The following is a 20,941-nucleotide window of genomic DNA, read 5'->3' on the forward strand; positions in this document are numbered from 1 at the left end:
CATACCTGTTTCTCCAGCACGACAAAACGAGTTTGGCTAAACTACTATGGCGAAGACGCATTTTAATATTTATGAGCTACAAGTTATCTTTAAAATACTGTCACTGTACGTCACGAGTACCTCGTTAATATTCACGAGCGTTAGCCTACCATTGGACGTGGAGAAATGAATATCCAATATTCATGACGCACGCCTTCGCCATAGCAGGATCTGTAATTTCCCGTCAAACGGCGCTCAGAGAAATCTCTGCTGGGTGTGTTTTTGCGCGAAACGCGAACTGTTTTTATTGACCTCATCACTTTCGCCTGTTTGTAAGTATTTAAAGTACTAACTGCATGCTGAACCTTCCAAAACTTTGTAGTCATTAACTAACTTTTACGTGTTTTGTTGAACTAAACTGGCTGTAATGTTATAAACACAAACATATTTACTATTTTAGATTAAAGATATAAACCCTCTCCTAATCTTTACGAAAATAAACCAATAACCAAATCATCTACAAACGTCACAAAACATTATATTCACTGTAACCCGAATGAGTAATGTTTACTTTAGAAACGTTAGGGCTAAATATTTCTTAAATATTTTGACGTAAAAATACCTAAGAACTCTTGTACAGAACTAACTTATTAGAGTTAAACTAAACCTCACAGTTAATAGTTAATATATGAAGAATTCAGATGCAAAAACCTTTAAGTGCCATCTGAAATTTTCTTCTAATATATTAGCATTTCTCAGGTGTCTTAAGTAATTTCACTTTTATGGCAAATAACAGGTTATTTTCATAATTTTAACGTGAAATAACTGAACATAAACATACGAGGCTGAGAAAAATGCTCTTTGTAGAAGAAAATTCTAGATGGCACTAGGTTTTTGAATCTGAACTCTTTATATAATATTGTAAAGTTGAAAATTTTGAACAGTTGTTTCAAAGAGTTAAGACAAGTTATGCATTAAAATCAGTAAGATTTATGTAATAATGTACAATAATATAGGCTAACGATAGTTTCTTTGGTATTTTTACATTACAAAAATACCTAAGAACTCTTGTACAGAACTATTAGAGTTAAACTAAAACTCACAGTTAATAGTTAATTTATGAAGAGTTCAGATGCAAAAACCTCTTAATGTCATCTGAATTGTTCTTTTAATATATTAGCATTCTTCTCAGGCTCTTATCTTGATTCAGTTCTTTCACTTTTATGGCAAAGAAAAGGTTATTTTCATCATTTAACACATGAAATAACTGAACATAAACATACGAGGCTGAGAAAAATGCTCATTGCAGAATGAAATTCCTGATGGCACTTAGAGGTTTTTGCATTTGAACTCTTCATAATTTAATATTTTATACAGTTGTTTCAAAGTGTTAAGACAAATCATTCATTAAAAGCAAAATTATTTATATAGTAATATACAATAATAGAGACTAAAGATAATTTCTTTGATATTTTGACATAAAAAATACCTAAGAACTCTTGTACAGAACTATTAGAGTTAAACTAAACCTCACAGTTAATATATACTAATATGAAATTAAATATTATATACAGCTGTTTTAAACCATTGAGACAAATCATTCATTAAAAGCAATGAGATTTATTACAAAAAGCTTACAACTTAACACTGAATTGTAATAACACAAAAACAAAAATATAGACTAAAGATAATTTTATTACTTTAGGTACTTTGACAAAAATACTTTACTAATAAGAAATTTTGTTTGGAATTAATAAACAGAACTGTTACATTTAAACTAAAGCTCACAATCAACAGGTATAAACACTCACCGGCCACTTTATTAGGTACACAAATCCAACTGCTTGTTAACACAAATGTCTGACTTTGACTTTAACCGTGGCATGGTTGTTGGTGACAGACGGGCTGGTCTGAGTGTTTCAGAAACTGCTGATCTACTGGGATTTTCACACACAACCATCTGTAGGGTTTACAGACAATAGTCTGAAAAGAAAAAATTTCCAGTGAGCGGCAGTTCTGTGGGCACAAATGCCTTGTCGATGCCAGAGGTCAGAGGAGAATTGCCAGACTGGTTCTAGCTGATAGAAAGGCAACAGTAATTCAAATAGCTATTCGCTACAACCGAGATATGCTGAAGAGCACAACACGTCCAACCTTGAGGCGGATGAGCTACAGCAGCAGAAGACCACACCGGGTGCCACTCCAGTCAGCTAAGAACAGGAAACTGAGGCTACAATTCACACAGGCTCATTAAAATTGGACAATAGAAGATTGGAAAAACGTTGCCTGGTCTGATGAGTCTCGATTTCTGCTACAACACTCGGATGGTAGGGTCAGAATTTGGCGTCAACAACATGAAAGCATGGATCCATGCTGCTTTAAATCAACGGTTAAGGCTGGTGGTAGTGGTGTAATAGGGTGGGGAATATTTCTTGGCAAATTTTTTGCCCATTAGTACCAATTGAGCATCGTGTCAATGCCACAGCCTACTTGAGTTATGTTGCTGACCATGTCCATCGCTTTAGGATGACCACAGTGAACCCATCTTCCAGCAGGATAACGTACCATGTCATAAAGCGCGAATTATCTCAGACTGGTTTCTCAAACATAACAATGAGTTCACTGTACTCAAATGGCCTCCACAGTCACCAGATCTCAATCCAATAGACATCTTTGGGATGTGGTGGAACGGGAGATTCTCATCATGGATGTGCAGCCGACAAATCTGCAGCAACTGTGGACCAAGATCTCTGAGGAATATTTCCAGCACCTTGTTGAATCTACGCCATGAAGAATTACGGCAGTTCTGAAGGCAAAAGAGGATCAAACCCGTTACTAGTAAGGTGTACCTAATAAAGTGGCCAGTGAGTGTATAACAATGTAAAATGTAATATTTTATAAAGTTGTTTTAAACAGCTAAGATAAATCTTTTATTAAAAGAAATGAGATTTATACATTTAAAAAGATCTTACACATCAACACTAAATTGTAATAATTGAATGCATACTAATTTAACTGCTTCAGATAATTATCACTCATTATAATTGCTCCCATGTTGATTTGTGTTAATATAACATAATTTGTCCCCCTTCAAATGAATTCTTGTTTTTAAAATCATCAGATGTCGTGAGAAGATTCTTCTTATCAGCCATTCTAACAGTAAACTTTGTGGAAAGCAAGGGTTTTGGAGCACTCAACCGTGGCCTGAGCATTTCACTAGTGCATGGAGAAAACAAACCAGTGTCACCAATGTCACGGATGTTCATCCTGTCTGCTGCGCTCAGTGTGGCCCTTTCTCATCTAACCTGGGGTCAAAACTGCTCAGATCACTGCAAAGCATGTGGAGGGCCAGAGAACAACCAGTGTCTTCAGTGCCAAACCGGATTCATCCTGCATGACAACCGGTGTGTGGGTGAGTGAGATAAACACACTGCACTCTTAAAGGAACAGTTCACCCAAAGCTGAAAATTCTGTCATCATTTACTTGTCACAAACCTGTTTAAGAAGATATTTAGATTAATGCTGAAAACCTGTAACCACTGATTTCTATTGTATTTTTCCTTACTATAGAAGTCAGTGGTTACAGGTTTTTAACATTTTTCAAAATATCATCATTTGTGTAAAGAAAAAACTTACATACTCACATTGACAGCCTGTGTGTGGGTGAGTGAGATGAACACACTGCACACTTAAAGGGACAGTTCACCCAAAACTGAAAATTCTGTCATCATTTACTTGTCACAAACCTGTTTAAGTTTCTTTCTTCTGTCGAACACAAAAAGAAATATTTTGAAAAATGCCGAAAACCTGTAACCATTGACTTCTATTGGATTTTCTCCCTACTATGGATGTACAGTAAATGGTTACAGGTTTTACATTTTTTTTCAAAGTATCATTTTTTGTGTACAGAATAAAACTTACATACTTACATAGACAGCCTTTGTGTGGGTGAGATAGATGAACACATTGCACACTTAAAGTGACAGTTTACCCCAAACTGAAAGTTCTGTCCTTTTCTCTCATCATTTACTTGTCACAAATTTAAGTTTCTTTCTTCTGTCAAACACAAAAGAAGATATTTTGAAAAATGCTGAAAACCTGTAACCATTGACTTCTATTGTATTTTTGTTCTACTATAGAACTCAATGGTTACATCCTTTGCGTTCTACAGAAAAACTTACACACTCACATAGAGAGCCTGTGTGTGGGTGAGTGAGATGAACACACTGCACACTTAAAGTGACAGTTCACCCAAAACTAATCTTTACTCATCATTGGCTTGACTGTTTTAGTTTCTTTAGTGTCTTTTTTTATCGAACACAAAAGAAGATATTTTGAAAAATGCTGAAAACCTGTAACCAATGACTTCCGTTTTTTTTTTTTCGTACTATGCAAGTCAATGGTTACAGGTTTCTAACATTTTTCAAAATATCATCTTTTGTGTTCTACAAAAATAAGGAACTCCTAAATAGTGAGTGAATCTTCATTTTTGGGTGAACTATCCCTATATTCATTCATTCATTCATTTTCTTGTCGGCTTAGTCCCTTTATTAATCTGGGGTCGCCACAGCAGAATGAACTGCCCACTTATCCAGCAAGTTTTTACGCAGCGGATGCCCTTCCAGCCACAACCCATCTCTGGGAAACATCCACACACACATTCACACACACACTCATACACTACAGACAATTTAGCCTACCCAATTCACCTGTACTGCATGTCTTTGGACTGTGGGGGAAACCGGAGCACCCGGAGGAAACCCACGCGAAGGCAGGGAGAACATGCAAACTCCACACAGAAACGCCAACTGAGCCAAGGTTCAAACCAGCGACCCAGCGACCTTCTTGCTGTGAGGCGAAAGCACTACCTACTGCACCACTGCCTCGCCTATCCCTATATAGTTCACCTAAAATCTTAACTTAGTGACATCCATTAGACATCCACACATTGACACCCATTTGACCGGCAAAACAACAACGCAAAAGTATTATAATATAAGAAAAGTTTAATTCATCTGATTTATTCATCTTCAAATCCAAATTTACTCTGGATTTTGTATTCCAACAATGCATGTAAACTTCCTTGACGTTTTTGATGCCAATGTTAGATGTCAGTTTGATGTCTATTTGTCATAAAGTCAATTTCCACCAAATCGATCTGCCGATTTTGACATGTTTTTTATGTCGTTTTGACATGAAGATGCGCGCTGGGTTTGACCATTAAAGTTTAAAAAGGGTCAAATGTCTTTATACAAAGCATAAGACATTTCATAATAACAACACGCACACACAAACACACAGTCTGACCAAATCAGCAGCAGATCAACAACAACAAGCCAAGCACAACAGACAATGAACTGTACTCGGGACTGTATTTGCATTTGTGGTGGATGTATTTTGGGATTTGTTTATCGGTGTATCAGATTTCATATTTGTTTGTGAATGATACTGCAATGGTGTACTACATATGCAAACATCATTGTAATGTCTTTACAAACATTGCCACCCAACTTGATCAAACTGTACATGCATGTGCTAAAGAAATAAAATGTGTTTGGTTGAACAATTTATGGATGTTGTCTGGGGCCAAAACATGCACAGTTTGGTTTTGTCAACACTTCCGCAAGCGAATGATATTGCTGCATTTGCCATCATCTTACAGTACATTTTATGAATCAGCAAGGCTCACACTTTCAGCTAAAATGTAACTTCACAGTTATTAAATGTCCTGAGGCTGAGTAAATGAACAGCGAGTGTTCACCGAATGCTCCATTTTAGTCTGAAGTTGACTTTTACTCCTTTCCCCTGACAGACATTGACGAATGCGGGACTGATCTGGATCAATGTCCTCACAACACATACTGCTTCAACACACGGGGCTCTTATGAATGCAAAGGTCAGTGTAATTTACTGTGTGCTCAGTGTTGTTATTTCATTAACAGTAGCACACTGTACAAATACCCTTCTAATGCTTATCTATTTCTGATATGCTTTATTATTTGTCAGGCTGTGATAAGGCTTGTGTTGGCTGTATGGGTGGAGGAGCCGCTCGCTGTAAGAAATGTGCTCCTGGTTACAGATCATCAGGCCTGAGATGCATGGGTGAGTTATAGCGAAGTCAATGTCAAGCAAATCAGCAGATACGAATGATTTCTGAACGATCATGGGACATCACAGATATCAATATTTTATCAATTTATGAAAAATGTATCACTTTCTGCCAATCTGATATTAGGCATGGTTATATTTACTGTATACATATATATATATATATATATATATATATATATATATATATATATATATATATATATATATACTGTATATATATATGTGTGTGTGTGTGTGTGTGTGTGTGTGTGTGTGTGTGTACGCAAACACACACACAGTATAAAGAGAGATAAAGAGTGCATCTGGAAAGGGTTCATAGTTTTGTCCTTAAAATGGTGTTTAAAAATAACTGCTTTTATTCTTGCCGAAATAAAACAAGTAAGACTTTTTCCAGAAGAAAAAATATTATTAGACCTGCTGTGAAAATTTCCTTGCTCTGGTAAAACGTAATTTGGGAAATATTTAAAAAAGAAAAAAAAAATCAAAGGGGGGCTAATAATTCTGACTTCAACCGTATATAATCCCTGGCCACTTTATTAGGTACATGAGGGGTTAGACCCCCTTTTGCCGTCAGAACTGCCTTCGTCCTTCGTGGCATAGACTTAACAAGGTACTGGAAAATTCCTCAGATTTTGGTCCATATTGACACAATAGCGTTACACAATTGCTGCAGACTTGTCCGCAAATCTCCCATTCCACCACATCCCAAAGGTGCTCTATTGGATTGAGATCTGGTGACTGGGGGCCATTTGAGTACAGTAAACTCATTGTCATGTTCAAAAAATCAGTCTAAGATGATTTGCACTTCATGACTTGGCACTTTATTCTGCTGAGAAGTGGCCATCAGAGGATGGGTACAATGGTCATAAAGGGATATACATGATCAGCAACAATACTCTAGGCTGTGGTGTTGACACGATGCTCAAGTGGTACTAAAGTGTGCCAAGAAAATATCCCCCACACTATTACATTACCAATAGCCTGAACTGTTAATACAAGGCTGGATGGATCCATGCTTTCATGTTGTTGACGCCAAATTCTGACCCCACTATTCATTACTATGCAGCAACATATGTATATGGGATTTATATATATGGGATTTATATATATATATATATATATATATATATATATATATATATATATATATATATATATATATATATATATATATATATATATATATATATGGGATTTATTAAACACAGTAATGTTGTGTTATTAAATGAATGCATTAATTAATTAATTAATTCATTAATGCATTCATGAAATAACAAAATATTTCTGTATTTATCAATTCCCAGGTTTTTACTATATATTTATACTTTCGATTTAGTTAATTAACAGAGTTTTTATACAGATTATTTTTGTTAGTTATTTGAATGTTGTTGGTCTGATTGAACAAGTTATCAACATAAAACAAAATAAGCCTTACAATATAATGAAATTATAGGAATATAACTCTAAATATATTACAGTATACAGAATAGTATACAATAAAGTTGAGCAAAACCATTTGCTGGGATACTCAAGAATGTATCCATCACCAACAAGAGATTTTTTTGAGGTGTTGCTTAAATTGGGTGTGAAAACTGCTTTAAAAAGAGTGACGCAACAATGATGCACTATATTTTTAAGTAAATCTAGCATTTTTTTAGTGTAAAAAATATGAACTACAATAATATACAGATCATAAAAATTTGCCTCTGTGAGCTTTAAGGAACAGTTCACCCAAAAATTGAAAGTCTGTCATTAAAAGTCTTTACTCATCCTTCACTTGTTCCAAACCTGTTGTGATTCTTTTTTCTGTTGAACACAAAGGCAGATATACTGAAATATGCTGAGTATATAAAATACCTGTATCTACTTTTTAGCAATTGTATTTCTTATATATGACAGTGGATGTAAGGGTTCCGGCAACCAGCATTCTTCAAAATATCTTATTTTGAGTTCATCAGAAGAAAGTAACTCATAAAGCTTTAAAACCATGTGAGGGAAAGTAAATAATGAAGTCATTCTCATTTTTGGCTGAACTATCCCTTTAGCAGACTTCTTTCAATCATTAAAATAAGCATGACAAAGTTTGAACTAAGTGAGTGAATACTGCAATGAATTGAGTGAATACTGCAATGTTTTGTAAAAGTTGTTGCATTAGACTTCAGAGATGTGTGATAATGTTGTTTGTGAAGGACGATGTGGATATACAGATACAATCTAACTGTATAAATCATGTTAAAGATGTTTATGAACAGTAGTGTTGTGGTTCGGTTGGAGAAAGTATGATATTCATCTCTGGAGTGTGAAACTCTGCAGGCTATGGAAATGAGGAAGTTCAGGTGTGTGTGTTCCAGCTTATGTGAAAACAAACCTTTGCATTGTGTTTTTGACAGTTAAGAAAAGAATCGGATCAAAAACAAATTTTGTAAACACAAAACATGATAATCATCACCGCTGTTGATGTAAAAGTAAAATAAATAAATATTAATATTTCAAAAAGTATTTATTATTCAAATTTATGTGCTTGAAAAATTCTGACTTAAAGTTTGTTTAAATGTAAATAAACAGGGTTTTCACGGGGGCTCAAAATAGTCTTAAAATGTCTTAAACCTCAAAAGTTAAATTTTAGTCCTTAAAATGTCTTAAATCTACTGAAATGTTGTGTTGTAGGTCTTAAATATTTTATTACAGGTTTTAATTTTCCTTTGTTCATGGATAGCTACCCAATCTGGCCATCAACACCCATACAACCCCCAGCAATCCCTATCTCAATGAAACCTTTAACTTTTTATTTAAAAATAGCATTTAATTTCTTTCCTTACAGTAACATTTGCTTTAAAGTTCTCCATTTATTTACTGCTGAGGATACTGACCTGACCTATATATTTATTATTATTATTAAATTATTATTATTGTAGACTGAAGCATTGACAGCTATGTTTTGTTCTATTCTTGGTAAGGGTTATAGGGTTTGTGAATGGATATATTTTTCATTCATTCATTTTCTTTTCGGCTTAGTTCCTTTATTAATTAAGGGGTCGCCACAGTGGAATGAACCGCCAACTTATCCAGCATATGTTTTACGCAGCAGAAGCCCTTCCAGCTGCAACTCATCACTGGGAAACAATGAATATATTTAAAATAAAAAAAATAAAAAATAAAATAAATAAATATATATATATATATATATATATGTATATATATATATATATATATATATATATATATGTATATATATATATATATATATATATATATATATATATATATATATATATATATATATATATATATATATATATATTCACACTAAATTATTATTATAGTATTATTAAATGTATTCAATTTTAATCATTTTTGATAGGGCAAGTGAAAATCTTTGCTAACTGGGATATTCAAAAAATTCCTTATCATTTAGCCCTGCACAAATCTAAAATTTCATTCATAATGTCTTAAAAAAACATGTCCTAAAAAGTGTTAAATTTATCTTGGTGAAACCTGCAGAGAAAAGCTGAGAAATATTATTTCTTCTCCACAATGATGCCTTTTGTAGCCTGTCTCATTTCTGGTCAAAATAAATAAATAAAAAACAATCTTGTTGGAATAATTAAAATGACTTTATATTACTTTTTTATAATTTTTGGTCTTATATAAAATTGAACGTCCTTCTTTTAAAAATCCAAAGCACAATCAGTTTGTTTTGGCTTATGTAGAAAGCTAACAACAATCTATCCTTGTTTTTCAGTGTGGTTATCTGCTGCTTTAATTTTTTTTTCATAAGTTTGTAAAATGATCTAAGACTGGATCTTTTCAGTAACGACACAAATGAGACTTCTGTATGAAATGGCACCACCTTGTGTCCGAGTGTCATATAGCAAGAATGTTTTTATTAATTCATTTTCTTTTTGGCTTATTTCCTTTATTAATCTGGGGTTGCCACAGCGGAATGACCCGACAACTTATCCAGCACATTTTTTTTATGCTGCGAATGCACTTCCACCCTTAACCCATCACTGGGAAACATTCATTCACCCTCATTCAATACAGACAATTTAGCTTACCTGATTCATCTGTACCACGTCTTTGGACTTGTGGGGGAATCCGGAGCACCCAGAGGAAACCCACGCGAACATAGGGAGAACATGCAAACTCCACACAGAAATGCCAACTGACCCAGCCAAGGCTAGAACCAGTGACTTTCTTGCTGTGAGGGGACAGCACTACCTACTATTTTTGATCAGTGGTCTCAAACTCAATTCCTGGAGGTCTGCAGCTCTGCATAGTTTAGCTCCAACCCTCCAATTCACACCTGCTTAATAGTCATTCATTCATTTTCTTTTCAGCTTAGACCTTTTATTAATCCGGGGTTGCCACAGCGGAATGAACCGCCAACTCATCTTTCACGTTTTTACAAAGCGGATCCCCTTTCAGCCGCAACCCATCACTGGGAAACATCCATACACACTCATTCACACTTATACACTATGGACAATTTAGCTTACCCTATTCACCTGTACTGCATGTCTTTGGACTGTAGGGGAAACCGGAGTACCCGGAGGAAACCCACATGAATGCAGGGAGAACATGCAAACTCCACACAGAAACACCAAATGACCCAGCCGAGGCTTGAACCAGCGACCTTCTTGCTGTGAGGCGACAGCACTACCTACTGCGCAACTGCGTCACCCTGCTTAATAGTCTCTAGTAGTTTTGAACACCGTTTTACCAGCGTGGACCACACCACACTTTGAGCTAGACTTTATTGTCGGAATGAAAGGGATGGTAAGGGAACAGTGGGATGAAGGGGAAGGGAAGTAAGAGGATAAATAATGAACAGGTAGGTAGGTTGATTGGGCATCCTACGATGATGCCCAGAGACTCAGAGTGGGGGTACCACCTCTGTAATATTTTGGTAAAGTGTTTGGACCCCCAGATTCAACCAAGAAGTGAAGAGAGAGTTATAGGATTGTAAATGGGAAGCGAGGAAATAAAGAGAGGCAGGGTGTTAGAGAGATTACATTTATATGTATATTGGGTGGCACAGTGGTTCAGTGGTTAGCTTTGTCGCCTTACAGCAAAAAGGTCGCTGGTTCCAGTCCTGTCTGGGTCAGTTGCCATTTTTGTGTAGACTTTGCATTTTCTCCCCGTGTTGGCGTGGGCTTCCTCCGGGAGCTCCTATTTCCCCCACAAGTCCAACGACATGCGCTATAGGTGAATTGAATAAACTTAATAAACTATAGTGTGTGTATGAATCTGAGTGTGTATGGGTGCTTCCCAGTACTAGACTGCGGCTGGGTGGGCATTCACTGTGTAAAACATATGGATAAGTTGGAGGTTTATTCCGCTGTGGAGACCCCTGATGAATAAAGGGACTAAGCTGAAGGAAAATTAAATAAATGAATGAAAAAAGAAATTGCTATTTAATAAAAAATTATATTATTATTATATATTGATTATTTAGTTTGTTATTTTCGATTTATTTAGCTATATTATTGTCATTTATTTCACTGCATTTTGATTAATACTTCATAGAATTTCATGCACATTGTTATCTTTTCATTTTAAATTCATATGGCCTCAAGAGCCCAATATTTTCTGGTTTGGAGACGCAGTTTCTCTTGATGTGTTACAATAGCAGTGAAAAGCAGTTTGTTTGTTTGTTGTGTGTAATCTGTCGATCTGTTCTGCTTCTTCACTTTGCATGATGTTGTGTTTGTCCTGCAGATGTAGATGAGTGCGGTGAGGAGGTTTTAGCCTGCGCTGGACTCAATGTGTTCTGTGTGAATACTGAAGGCTCTTTCCACTGTCAGTGTGCGGAGGGATTCACTCGCAGAGAGCAGAACTGTGAGAGACAACAGACCTCAGGTGAACTGCACAGAAGGTTCAATGACATGTATTTGAAGTCTGAATTATTAGCTCTCCTGATGAATGTCAAATTTTAAAATATTTTTCCCCGTGTTTTGTTTAACAGAGAGATTTTTTCAACACATTTCTAAACATCATCGTTTTAATAACTAATAATACTTAACACATTTCTACATAATAATAACTGATTTCTAATAACTGATTTATTTTATCTTTGCCATGACGACAGTATATAATATTTGACTAGATATTTTTTCAAGAAAAGTTTTCAGCTTGTAAAAGGCTTTAAAGGCTTAACTAGGTTAATTAAATAAAATCACTTTTTTTGTCACATTATCAGCAGCACGTGTGCTATGATGAGTGAAAAGCTTAAGTTGTGCGCCCATAGCTCTCAAAGTTTGTTGTCCAGTGACTGAACGTTAGCCAGCAGAATGGTGGGAAGCGCAGGTCGAAATTTACGGTGTCTTATTCTTACATGGACGCCGGCTCTCTTTCCTCTTTTCCGGCTGTTTCCGTCGTCGCTTCAGTTGTGTGACCCAGACAAAGGGCTCTGTTGATGTGTTTATAAACAGAGCGTCGTTAAAGAACTCAAAGTCCGGTCTTCAATGTGCAACGAGGGAGCCAATTTCCCGAAGTGTGTATCTGTCGTAGATAATGAGAGTGTGTACATCCAGCATGAAAAATGACAAAAATACAAGCAGGGCTGGAGTGGGACTCCTTTCCAGCCCTGGAGTTTCAAGCATTAGACCGGCCCACCTCAGGTCACGACTGACTGTATTAAAATAAGGTCATTTCCAATTCAGTTTCTAATTACACTATCACTCCTTTTTCAAGAAAACAGCTGCTTTAGAACCTCAAATGTTCAACAACCTTACAGTTTTACATGTCTTAACAATAAAAATGAAAAAAAAAAACTCACTCAGGTGAGGAACGAACACGTATCGACGACATTGAAACGCAACGTGCTGACCACTGGACCACAATGGCGCTGTTATATACCTGAGGCCGGAATGTTAGTTAGATTATCATTACCCTGCAGGCTACATTTTGCTCATGGGGCTGTGGGACAATAGATAAGAAGAGCGGAGCTGCGGCAAAATAATGAATAAAAAAGGTGAGGCTATGGTCAAATAAATAAATAAATGAAAAAAAAGTGTGACTGCTGAGAGTGAAAGCAGCTAGAAACGGCGGCTCTCACAGCCAAAAAACGGACCGGCCCACCGGGAATTCTCCCGGTCCTCCCGATTAGCCAATCCGGGCCTGAATACAAGATAAACACACAAAACACTACAAAGTTTGCTGGGTGCTCGCAACACGGCGGCCATGCTCGGCGCCATCTTGATGACGTTATCATCATTGTAATTAGATCAACTAGGCTAGTTAGGGTAATTAGGCAATCATTGTATAGCAGTGCTTTGTTCTTTAGCCCATTTTAAAAAATGCTTTTATTTAGTTAAAAAAGTATTGTGTATTGTTTTTTGTTTCTTTTGATTTTTTTAAATCATTATTTGTTTTTAATTTTATTTAATATTTTTCCACAACATATTAATTTGCGTGTTTTATTATTTTGGGCCTGTGATTTTAAGTGTTATTGCTTGATTAGTTGCAGTTTTACGATCTACTGTACACTGAAAAAAATGATGTCTGCAAAATTGTCGCAAACACTATATGTTGAATTTAAATAAATAAATTACATTTAGTGATGTTAGGGTTAGGGTTAATTTGTTTGTTTAATTTCAGCCCAAATAAATTCTTTACAACCACTTACCTTATTAAAAAAAATTATAAATCCAAGAAATCATCTCTGAATCGTTTTTTTAAGTGGCAAACTATATTACGGGGAAGCATCCTATAAAAAAAGTTAATTTAATGGCAGTATTTCATTCAGAAGAAAAAATTTTAAGGTATTTGGCGGAAATAATATTTATATACACACAAATATATATTCATCCATTCATTAATTCATCTTCTTTTGGGGTTAGTCCCTTCATTAATCAGGGGTCACCACAGTGGAATGAACTGCCAACTTATCCAGCACATGTTATTACGCAGCAGATGCCCTGAACCCAGCACTGGGAAACACCCATACACTTTTGCATTCACACACATACACTACGGACAATTTCGCTTATTAAATTTAACTTATTTCATTCACCTATAGCGCATGTCTTTGGACTGTGGGGCAAACCAGAGCACCCGGAGGAAACCCACGCCAACATGGGGAGAACAAGCAAACCACACAGACATGACAACTGACCCAGCTGGGGTTCGAACCAGCATATATATATATATATATATATATATATATATATATATATATATATATATAATTATTATTATTATTAGTAGTAGTAGTACACTGTACACTGTAAAAAAAAAAAAACATCTGTGAATTAGCAGTTTTCTGTATTTTGTGATTCACGTTTAATTTTTTTAATTTTTATTATTTATGCTTTTGAATTGCATCATGGGACTTTGATCTTTTATCCAACAACTTTTAACATTGAACGGTTTGAAAAAGTGACATATTGACATTTTTAATAGTTTAAAGTGATATATTGCTGGGTTGGTGTTGTATTTTACGCGACAAAACTGCTGTAATAAACTGCAGGCACATTGCCTGTTATTTTACAGATTCATTTGTCTACATATTATTTCTTGGGCATTATTTTATTTCAAACTAGTAAAATGTCAATAAAAGTCACTTTGTTAAGCTGTTAAATTTTCAACATCAAAAGTCGACAGAGCAGAGATTAACATCCAACAACAGCAGCAGTAAGAGGGGTCTGGATGCAGACTTGGTGCAGTGCAATCTGAGCTGCATGCAATGCTTTTTAATGGGCTCACCTAACCCCACCCCTACCCCTCACAGTGACATCACTAGCTACATTGAGAGACTGAGAGATGCAATGTCAGCTCACACCATAAAAGCTGCATCCAGATTCTAACAAAGGTGTTGTGGTTAGTGTTAGTTTCAGCTAACAATAAAAGCCTGCTGTGTGCTGAAAACTCTGAATAGGATCTGTCCCAAAGGACTTATATTCCATTATTTTGTAACTCAATATATTGGGCTTTTTACATAATATGAGGACAATTACTCTTTTTGTGTTCAGAAGTTGCTAAACCCGTATTACCGGCTATTAACACAAAAAATAAGGTCATTAATTCACTTTCCTCTGGATACTTCATCAGTGCATGTTTCTCCAAAAAAAAAAAAAAACAAAGAAAAAAAAAATAAACTAAATTCAAATGTACAAAAATAGAATAGGCCTATTATTTTCTTGTATTTAAAAATGCATGTATAAAGAACGAAGTGATGTTTATTTATAAACTAATTTCGAGAGGATCACATGCTTATGATTGCTTGCAGCCGTTCCCGCATTATTCAATTTATGATTCACCAATCAGATGATTCCTAAGCCACTATAAATACTCTAAGTTCCATATCACAGCCATCTTCGTTTTGAAGAACCCCCCTTCCACCCCTACTCCTCCTTTCCTATATGGGTGGCATGGTGTCTCAGTGGTTAGCACTGTTGCCTTACAGCAAGAACGACACTGGTTCTAGTCCTTACCAAGCCAGCCGACATTTTTTTGTGGAGTTTACACATTCTCCCTGTGCTCAAGTGGGTGTCCCCTGGGTTCCCCGGTTTCCTTTCACCATCCAAAAACTTACAACTTAAGATAATTGACTAATCCAAATCGGCACTATAAATATGCTCCTAGTAAGTCGTTATCTCTTAAGAGCAATCACTATCTGTTCATTAGCTAGTACAGCATGGGAGTTCTCGAGATCTACCTGAGCTCAAACTCTCCTCTCACCTTGCAATCGAGAGGGATCTTATGAGCTCAGGGCTCTCTCCCGGGACACCATGCCAAACAAGTTTTATAGTCAATCATCAGCTAAGTGTGAACTCTTGAAATGGCCTTTATTTAATATTCAGTTGAAGTCAAAATGATTCGCCATCCCATGAATTTGGTTTCTTTTTGAAATATTTCCCAAGTGATGTTTAACAGAGCAAGAAAAATTTCAAAGTATTTCATCTATTATTTTTTTCTTCTAAAGAAAGTCTAGTTTGCTTTATGCTTTATTAATTAAAAGCAACTTTTAATTTTTAAATTTTAAGATCAATATTATTAGCCCCCTTAGGCAATATTTTTTGATTGTTTCCAGAACAAACCATCGTTATACAATGACTTGCCTAATTACTATAATCTGCCTAATTAACCTTTAAATGTCATTTTAAGCTGTATAGTAGTGTCTTAAACATATCTAGTCAAATATTATGTGCTGTCATCATGGCAAAGATAAAAGAAATAAGTTATTAGAAATGAATTATTAAAACTATTATGTTTACAAATATGCTGAAAAATGTTCCTTCTGTTAAACAGAAATTAGGGAACAAAATATACAGGAGAGCTAATAATAAAGGAGAGCTAATAATTCTGACTTTAGCTGTAGATAACATAGCACTGGAATTATACAACTGTAATGCATGTTTTTAATGTTTGTCTGTTTGCTCAGCGTCTGCAGAAAAGGGTCTGTTTGACGATATTCAGGAGGATGAGCTGATGGTCCTGCAGCAGATGTTTTTCGGGGTTGTGTTGTGTGCGCTAGCCACATTAGCGGCTAAAGGAGATCTGGTGTTCACCTCTATCTTCATGGGAGCGGCGGCGGCAATGGCTGGATACTGGCTGTCTGATAAGAGCGACAGGCTGATAGACACCTTCATGAAGGGCAGATAAAGACACAACAGCATTCAACCACTACAGAATGCTTTCAAGAAGGTTTCTTCAACGTTAACATTCATTCATTTTCCTTCGGCTTACGACTGATTTTTACTTCTGCGTTGAGTGATCAGTGTGACCCACTGTGCCTGCTTTGCGCATAGTAGCATGTATACTTCTGCGTGCTGTTTGTTTTGCTTTGCAATAACACTTGCAAAAATCTAGCAGGCTGTGGGTTTTCATGTTCTCTGTGTCGAGTTTTTCGTGGGTGTTTTGTTTTTTCTGAACGCTACCTTAATGTAAAAGTACTCACTCATTCAGAGATGGGAATCGGCATACTGCAACAACTTTAATCATAAGGTAAACACAAAACAAAAGTTTCCATCTGGAGCTCCTTCACGGGACACGACATTTGTAAACACTCGCTTCATGGGGCTCGCGTCTCTCAGCCCCACCCGTACTCGTCACTGCTACCAAACCGACCAATCACAGAGCTTTCGCTACGCATCGTTGGGACATGTAGTTACCTAGTTACATTTTTCGAGAGGTGCGCATCAGTGTTGTAGTCAGCCACGGCGAGGTCTATGCGAACTTGCGAAGGCTGCGCGGGAGCATACGCGTGTGGTTGGGGCAGAAGTATAAATCAACTTTTAGTCTCTATTTCAGAGGTTGACACAGCGAAATGAACCATTAACTATTCCAGCATATGTTTTATGCAGCGGAAGCCCTTCATGCTGCAACCCAGTACTGGGAAACACCCATACACTTTCATTCTCTCACACATAGACACTATGGTCAATTTAGTTTATTCAGTTAATTTATAGCACCTGGAGGAAACCCATATGAACAAGGGGAGAACTCCACATAGAAATGCCAACTGGTTCTGCCGGGACTTGAACCAGCAATCGTCTTGCTGTGGGGCGACAGTGCAAACCACTGAGCCACTCTGCCTCACCAACTTTAACATTTAAAGCCTATTTTATCTGAAACTCATTTGATCAGATTGTTTTCATTCTATGAACACAGTTGTGGTTGAATGCAATTGAACAACCCCGGAAAGGACAAAATCTGAAGTCACACATTTGAAATCAAGTGAAAACAGCCATCGTTTCATAAAACAAATGATTTGCAAATTTTAAATTACATAATGGACAGTAGCACATGGTGTGAAGTGGCTTATTGTCTGTTAGTTTGATAACAGGTGGCACGGTGGCTCAATGTTTTGCACTGTTGCCTCACAGCAAGAAGGTTGCTGGTTCGCATCCTGGCTGGGCTAGTTGGCATTTCTGTGTGGAGTTTGCATGTTCTCCCTGTGTTCATGTGGGTTTTCTCCAGTTTCCCCCCATAGTTCAAAGACGTGCTATAGGTGAATTAGGCGAACCCAGGCTCATTATTATTATTAAAAACGTACCCCTATATACATTTCTGGAGAGAGCCAAATATGTCCCAAGAGCTGTTTTTTTTTTCACAGTTTTTGTTTTAATGATTCCGCCAGAGGACGCTGTGTGCGCTTTTTCAGATCTCAAATTTCTCTTGCGAGTGCCATTCGCGCCTGTTCTTCTCGAGTAAATCTACCAGAGGCCGCTGTCGATTGACTGATTGACTGACCGACCAACCAATACCCTACAACCACCCCCCTCCCTAAGCCCAACCGATAGTGTTTTTGAAAAATCAATACAGAAAAAGAAAAGCTTCCGGATTTTGCCATCTTTTTAGATTTAACCACGGTCTCAACCTGTTATTTACGTATTTACTTTTATTGTTAGCTTTTGTCTTTGTCTTACCTGCTTTCTGAAACCGTTCTTCATGGGACTCGAACCCTTTTGTCGGTTTCAACTGGTAAGCGGTCAACTGGTAAGCGCAAAAAGGTAGCGTTTGTTTTAAAGATGAAATGGAGCCATATGTACCTCTGGCTTCATTACTCGCGATCTCCAGAAATGTATATGGGGTACGCTTTCAGAATGAGTCTATATTGAAATTGGGTAAGCTAAATTGGCCATAGAATATGAGTGTGTGTTTCCCAGTACTGGGTTGCGGCTGGAAGGGCATCAGCTGCATTAAACATAAGCTGGAATAGTTGGCCATTCATTCCCCTGTGGTGACCCCTGAAATAGAGACTAAGCCGAAGAAAATTAATGAATGAAATTGAAAGTAGACACCAAGAAGTGTGTCTTTCAGTTGACTAATATTAGCCTCATCTTATTCCACTCACTCATATCAGGTATCAGTTTTGGAGGAACATGAATGAAGCTTGAACTACTGTTTGTTCATCTGATGCCATTATAATTGTGCTTTGTGCTTTGTGTGTGTGTGTGTGTGTGTGTGTGTGTGTGTGTGTGTGTGTGTGTGTGTGTGTGTGTGTGTGTGTGTGTGTGTGTGTGTGTGTGTGTGTGTGTGTGTGTGTGTGTGTGTGTGTGTGTGTGTGTGTGTGTGTGTGTGTGTGTGTGTGTGTGTGTGTGTGTGTGTGTGTGTGTGTGTGTTCAAACTAACAATTGAGCTTACTAGCATTGTAAAAGTTATGAAATATGACATTTTTTGTGAAGTGCAAAGGAGAATTAAGGAATAATATTATGAATATTGTGGAAATTAGACAGTTCATTACAAAATTAGCACACCTTTTTGAAACGCTGATGAAGGAAAATACAGTACTAAAACACAGTAACAAGCTGTAAAGCTATATGGTGGAAAAATTACGTAATATAATACATTTTTTCTGCTGTCTATATTTGAAAATGACATCTATTCCTGTGATTGAAAACCTGTTTACGTGCACATTACTCCAGTTTTCAGTGTCACAAGATTTAATAGAAATTAAACTATGCTGACTTTCTCAAGAAATATTACTCAGTATTATATATTAAACACTTTGTTCTAAAGTAATTGACCTTACACTCATACATAAATATACACTGCCTGACAAAAGTCTTGTTATCAATCCCAGTTGAAAGAGCAACAAATAATAGCTTGACTTCTAGTTGATCATTTGGAAAAGTGGCAGAAGGTCGATTTTTCTGGTTGAACTGCATCAAATCATCACTAATACTACAGAAGTCTTATTGGAACCAGCATAAATCCAAGATTCTCACAGAAATCAGTCAAGTTTGGTGAAAGACAGATCATAGTTTGGGGTTACATTCAGTATGGCGGAGTGTGAGAGATCTGCAGAGTGGATGACAACATATACAGCCTGAGGTATTAAGACATTTGTGCTCCCCATTGCATTACAAACCACAGGAGAGGGCAAATACTAGAGCAGGATAGCACTCTTTTTCATTCTTCAGCCTCCTTATCAAAGTTCCTGAAGGCAAAGAAGGTCAAGGTGCTCCAGGATTGGCCAGCCCAGTCTCCAAACATGAACATTATTGAGCATCTATGCTCTAATTTACGGCAAGCTGTCATCCTAGCTCATCATTATACCATGGTGCAGAGCGAACATAAAATACAGAATGTGATTTCAACGGTGCACAGGTTTCCAGTGCAGAGTGAAGAGCAGAGACTGTCATCAAGGGAGTCAGATGAAGGTAGACCAAATATGGCACTTTCAGTGAGAGCAGAAACTTCTTGGTGATTAACTGATTTCCATTTACGTAATTTACACAATGTGCCACAGGTTTGCTTATAAATGATAGATCCAGATTGAAATAAATAGTCAAATGGTCTGATAACCCAAGATCTACAGGAGTTAGCAATGGGTTGAATGCATTACCAAGACCTATATTGCGAGTAGGGAAGTCCACCAGATGTTTTAAGTCAAAACATTCTAGTAAAGAAAGGAAGACGTTTGAAATTGCAGAGTTTTTGTCTATCTGGATGGTAAAATCCCCCAGGACAAGAGTTCTCTTATATTTGAGGGACAACATGGACAGTAGGTCAGCAAATTCAGACATAAAGGCTTTATTTGGCTTCTGATACCTGATGATCAACAAGAAGTCAAATTATTATTTTTTGTTCCTAATACTTGAGTGCAGCTTATTTATAAACTCATTTTGAGTACAACCGGTCCCGCATTAGCTAATGCATGATCCACCAATCCCTCCTTCCACCCCTGTTCCTCCCCCTTTTCCCTTGACAGGGCAACAGTGTGATTTGCACTGTTGCCTTACAGCAGGAATGTTACTATAGGTCAAGTCTTTACCTAGCCAGGTAGACATTTCTGTGTAGAGTTTACATGTTCTGCCAGTGCTTGCGTGGGTTTCCCCTGTGCTCCTCTGGTTTCTCCCACAGGCACGGCATGTGACATAAGTAAATTGACCAAACCAAA

General features: G+C 36.8%; 1 protein-coding gene across 1 annotated transcript; it reads left to right on the top strand.

Annotated features, from left to right (window-relative positions):
• The first annotated feature begins 225 nt into the window (after positions 1 to 225).
• On the top strand, positions 226 to 19,518 carry creld1a (CRELD disulfide isomerase 1a). The gene is made up of 7 exons (XM_087274344.1): positions 226 to 311; positions 3,101 to 3,391; positions 5,792 to 5,875; positions 5,986 to 6,081; positions 11,812 to 11,952; positions 16,478 to 17,834; positions 17,926 to 19,518. The coding sequence occupies exons 2-6, from the start codon at positions 3,229 to 3,231 to the stop codon at positions 16,696 to 16,698; spliced, it is 705 nt and encodes a 234-aa protein (XP_087130470.1). The 5' UTR covers positions 226 to 311; positions 3,101 to 3,228; the 3' UTR covers positions 16,699 to 17,834; positions 17,926 to 19,518.
• Positions 19,519 to 20,941: the final 1,423 nt, after the last annotated feature.

This window comes from Danio rerio, chromosome 11 (genome assembly GCF_052040795.2).
Source record: "Danio rerio strain M-AB ecotype USA chromosome 11, GRCz13ab, whole genome shotgun sequence".
Lineage (NCBI taxonomy): Eukaryota > Metazoa > Chordata > Actinopteri > Cypriniformes > Danionidae > Danio > Danio rerio.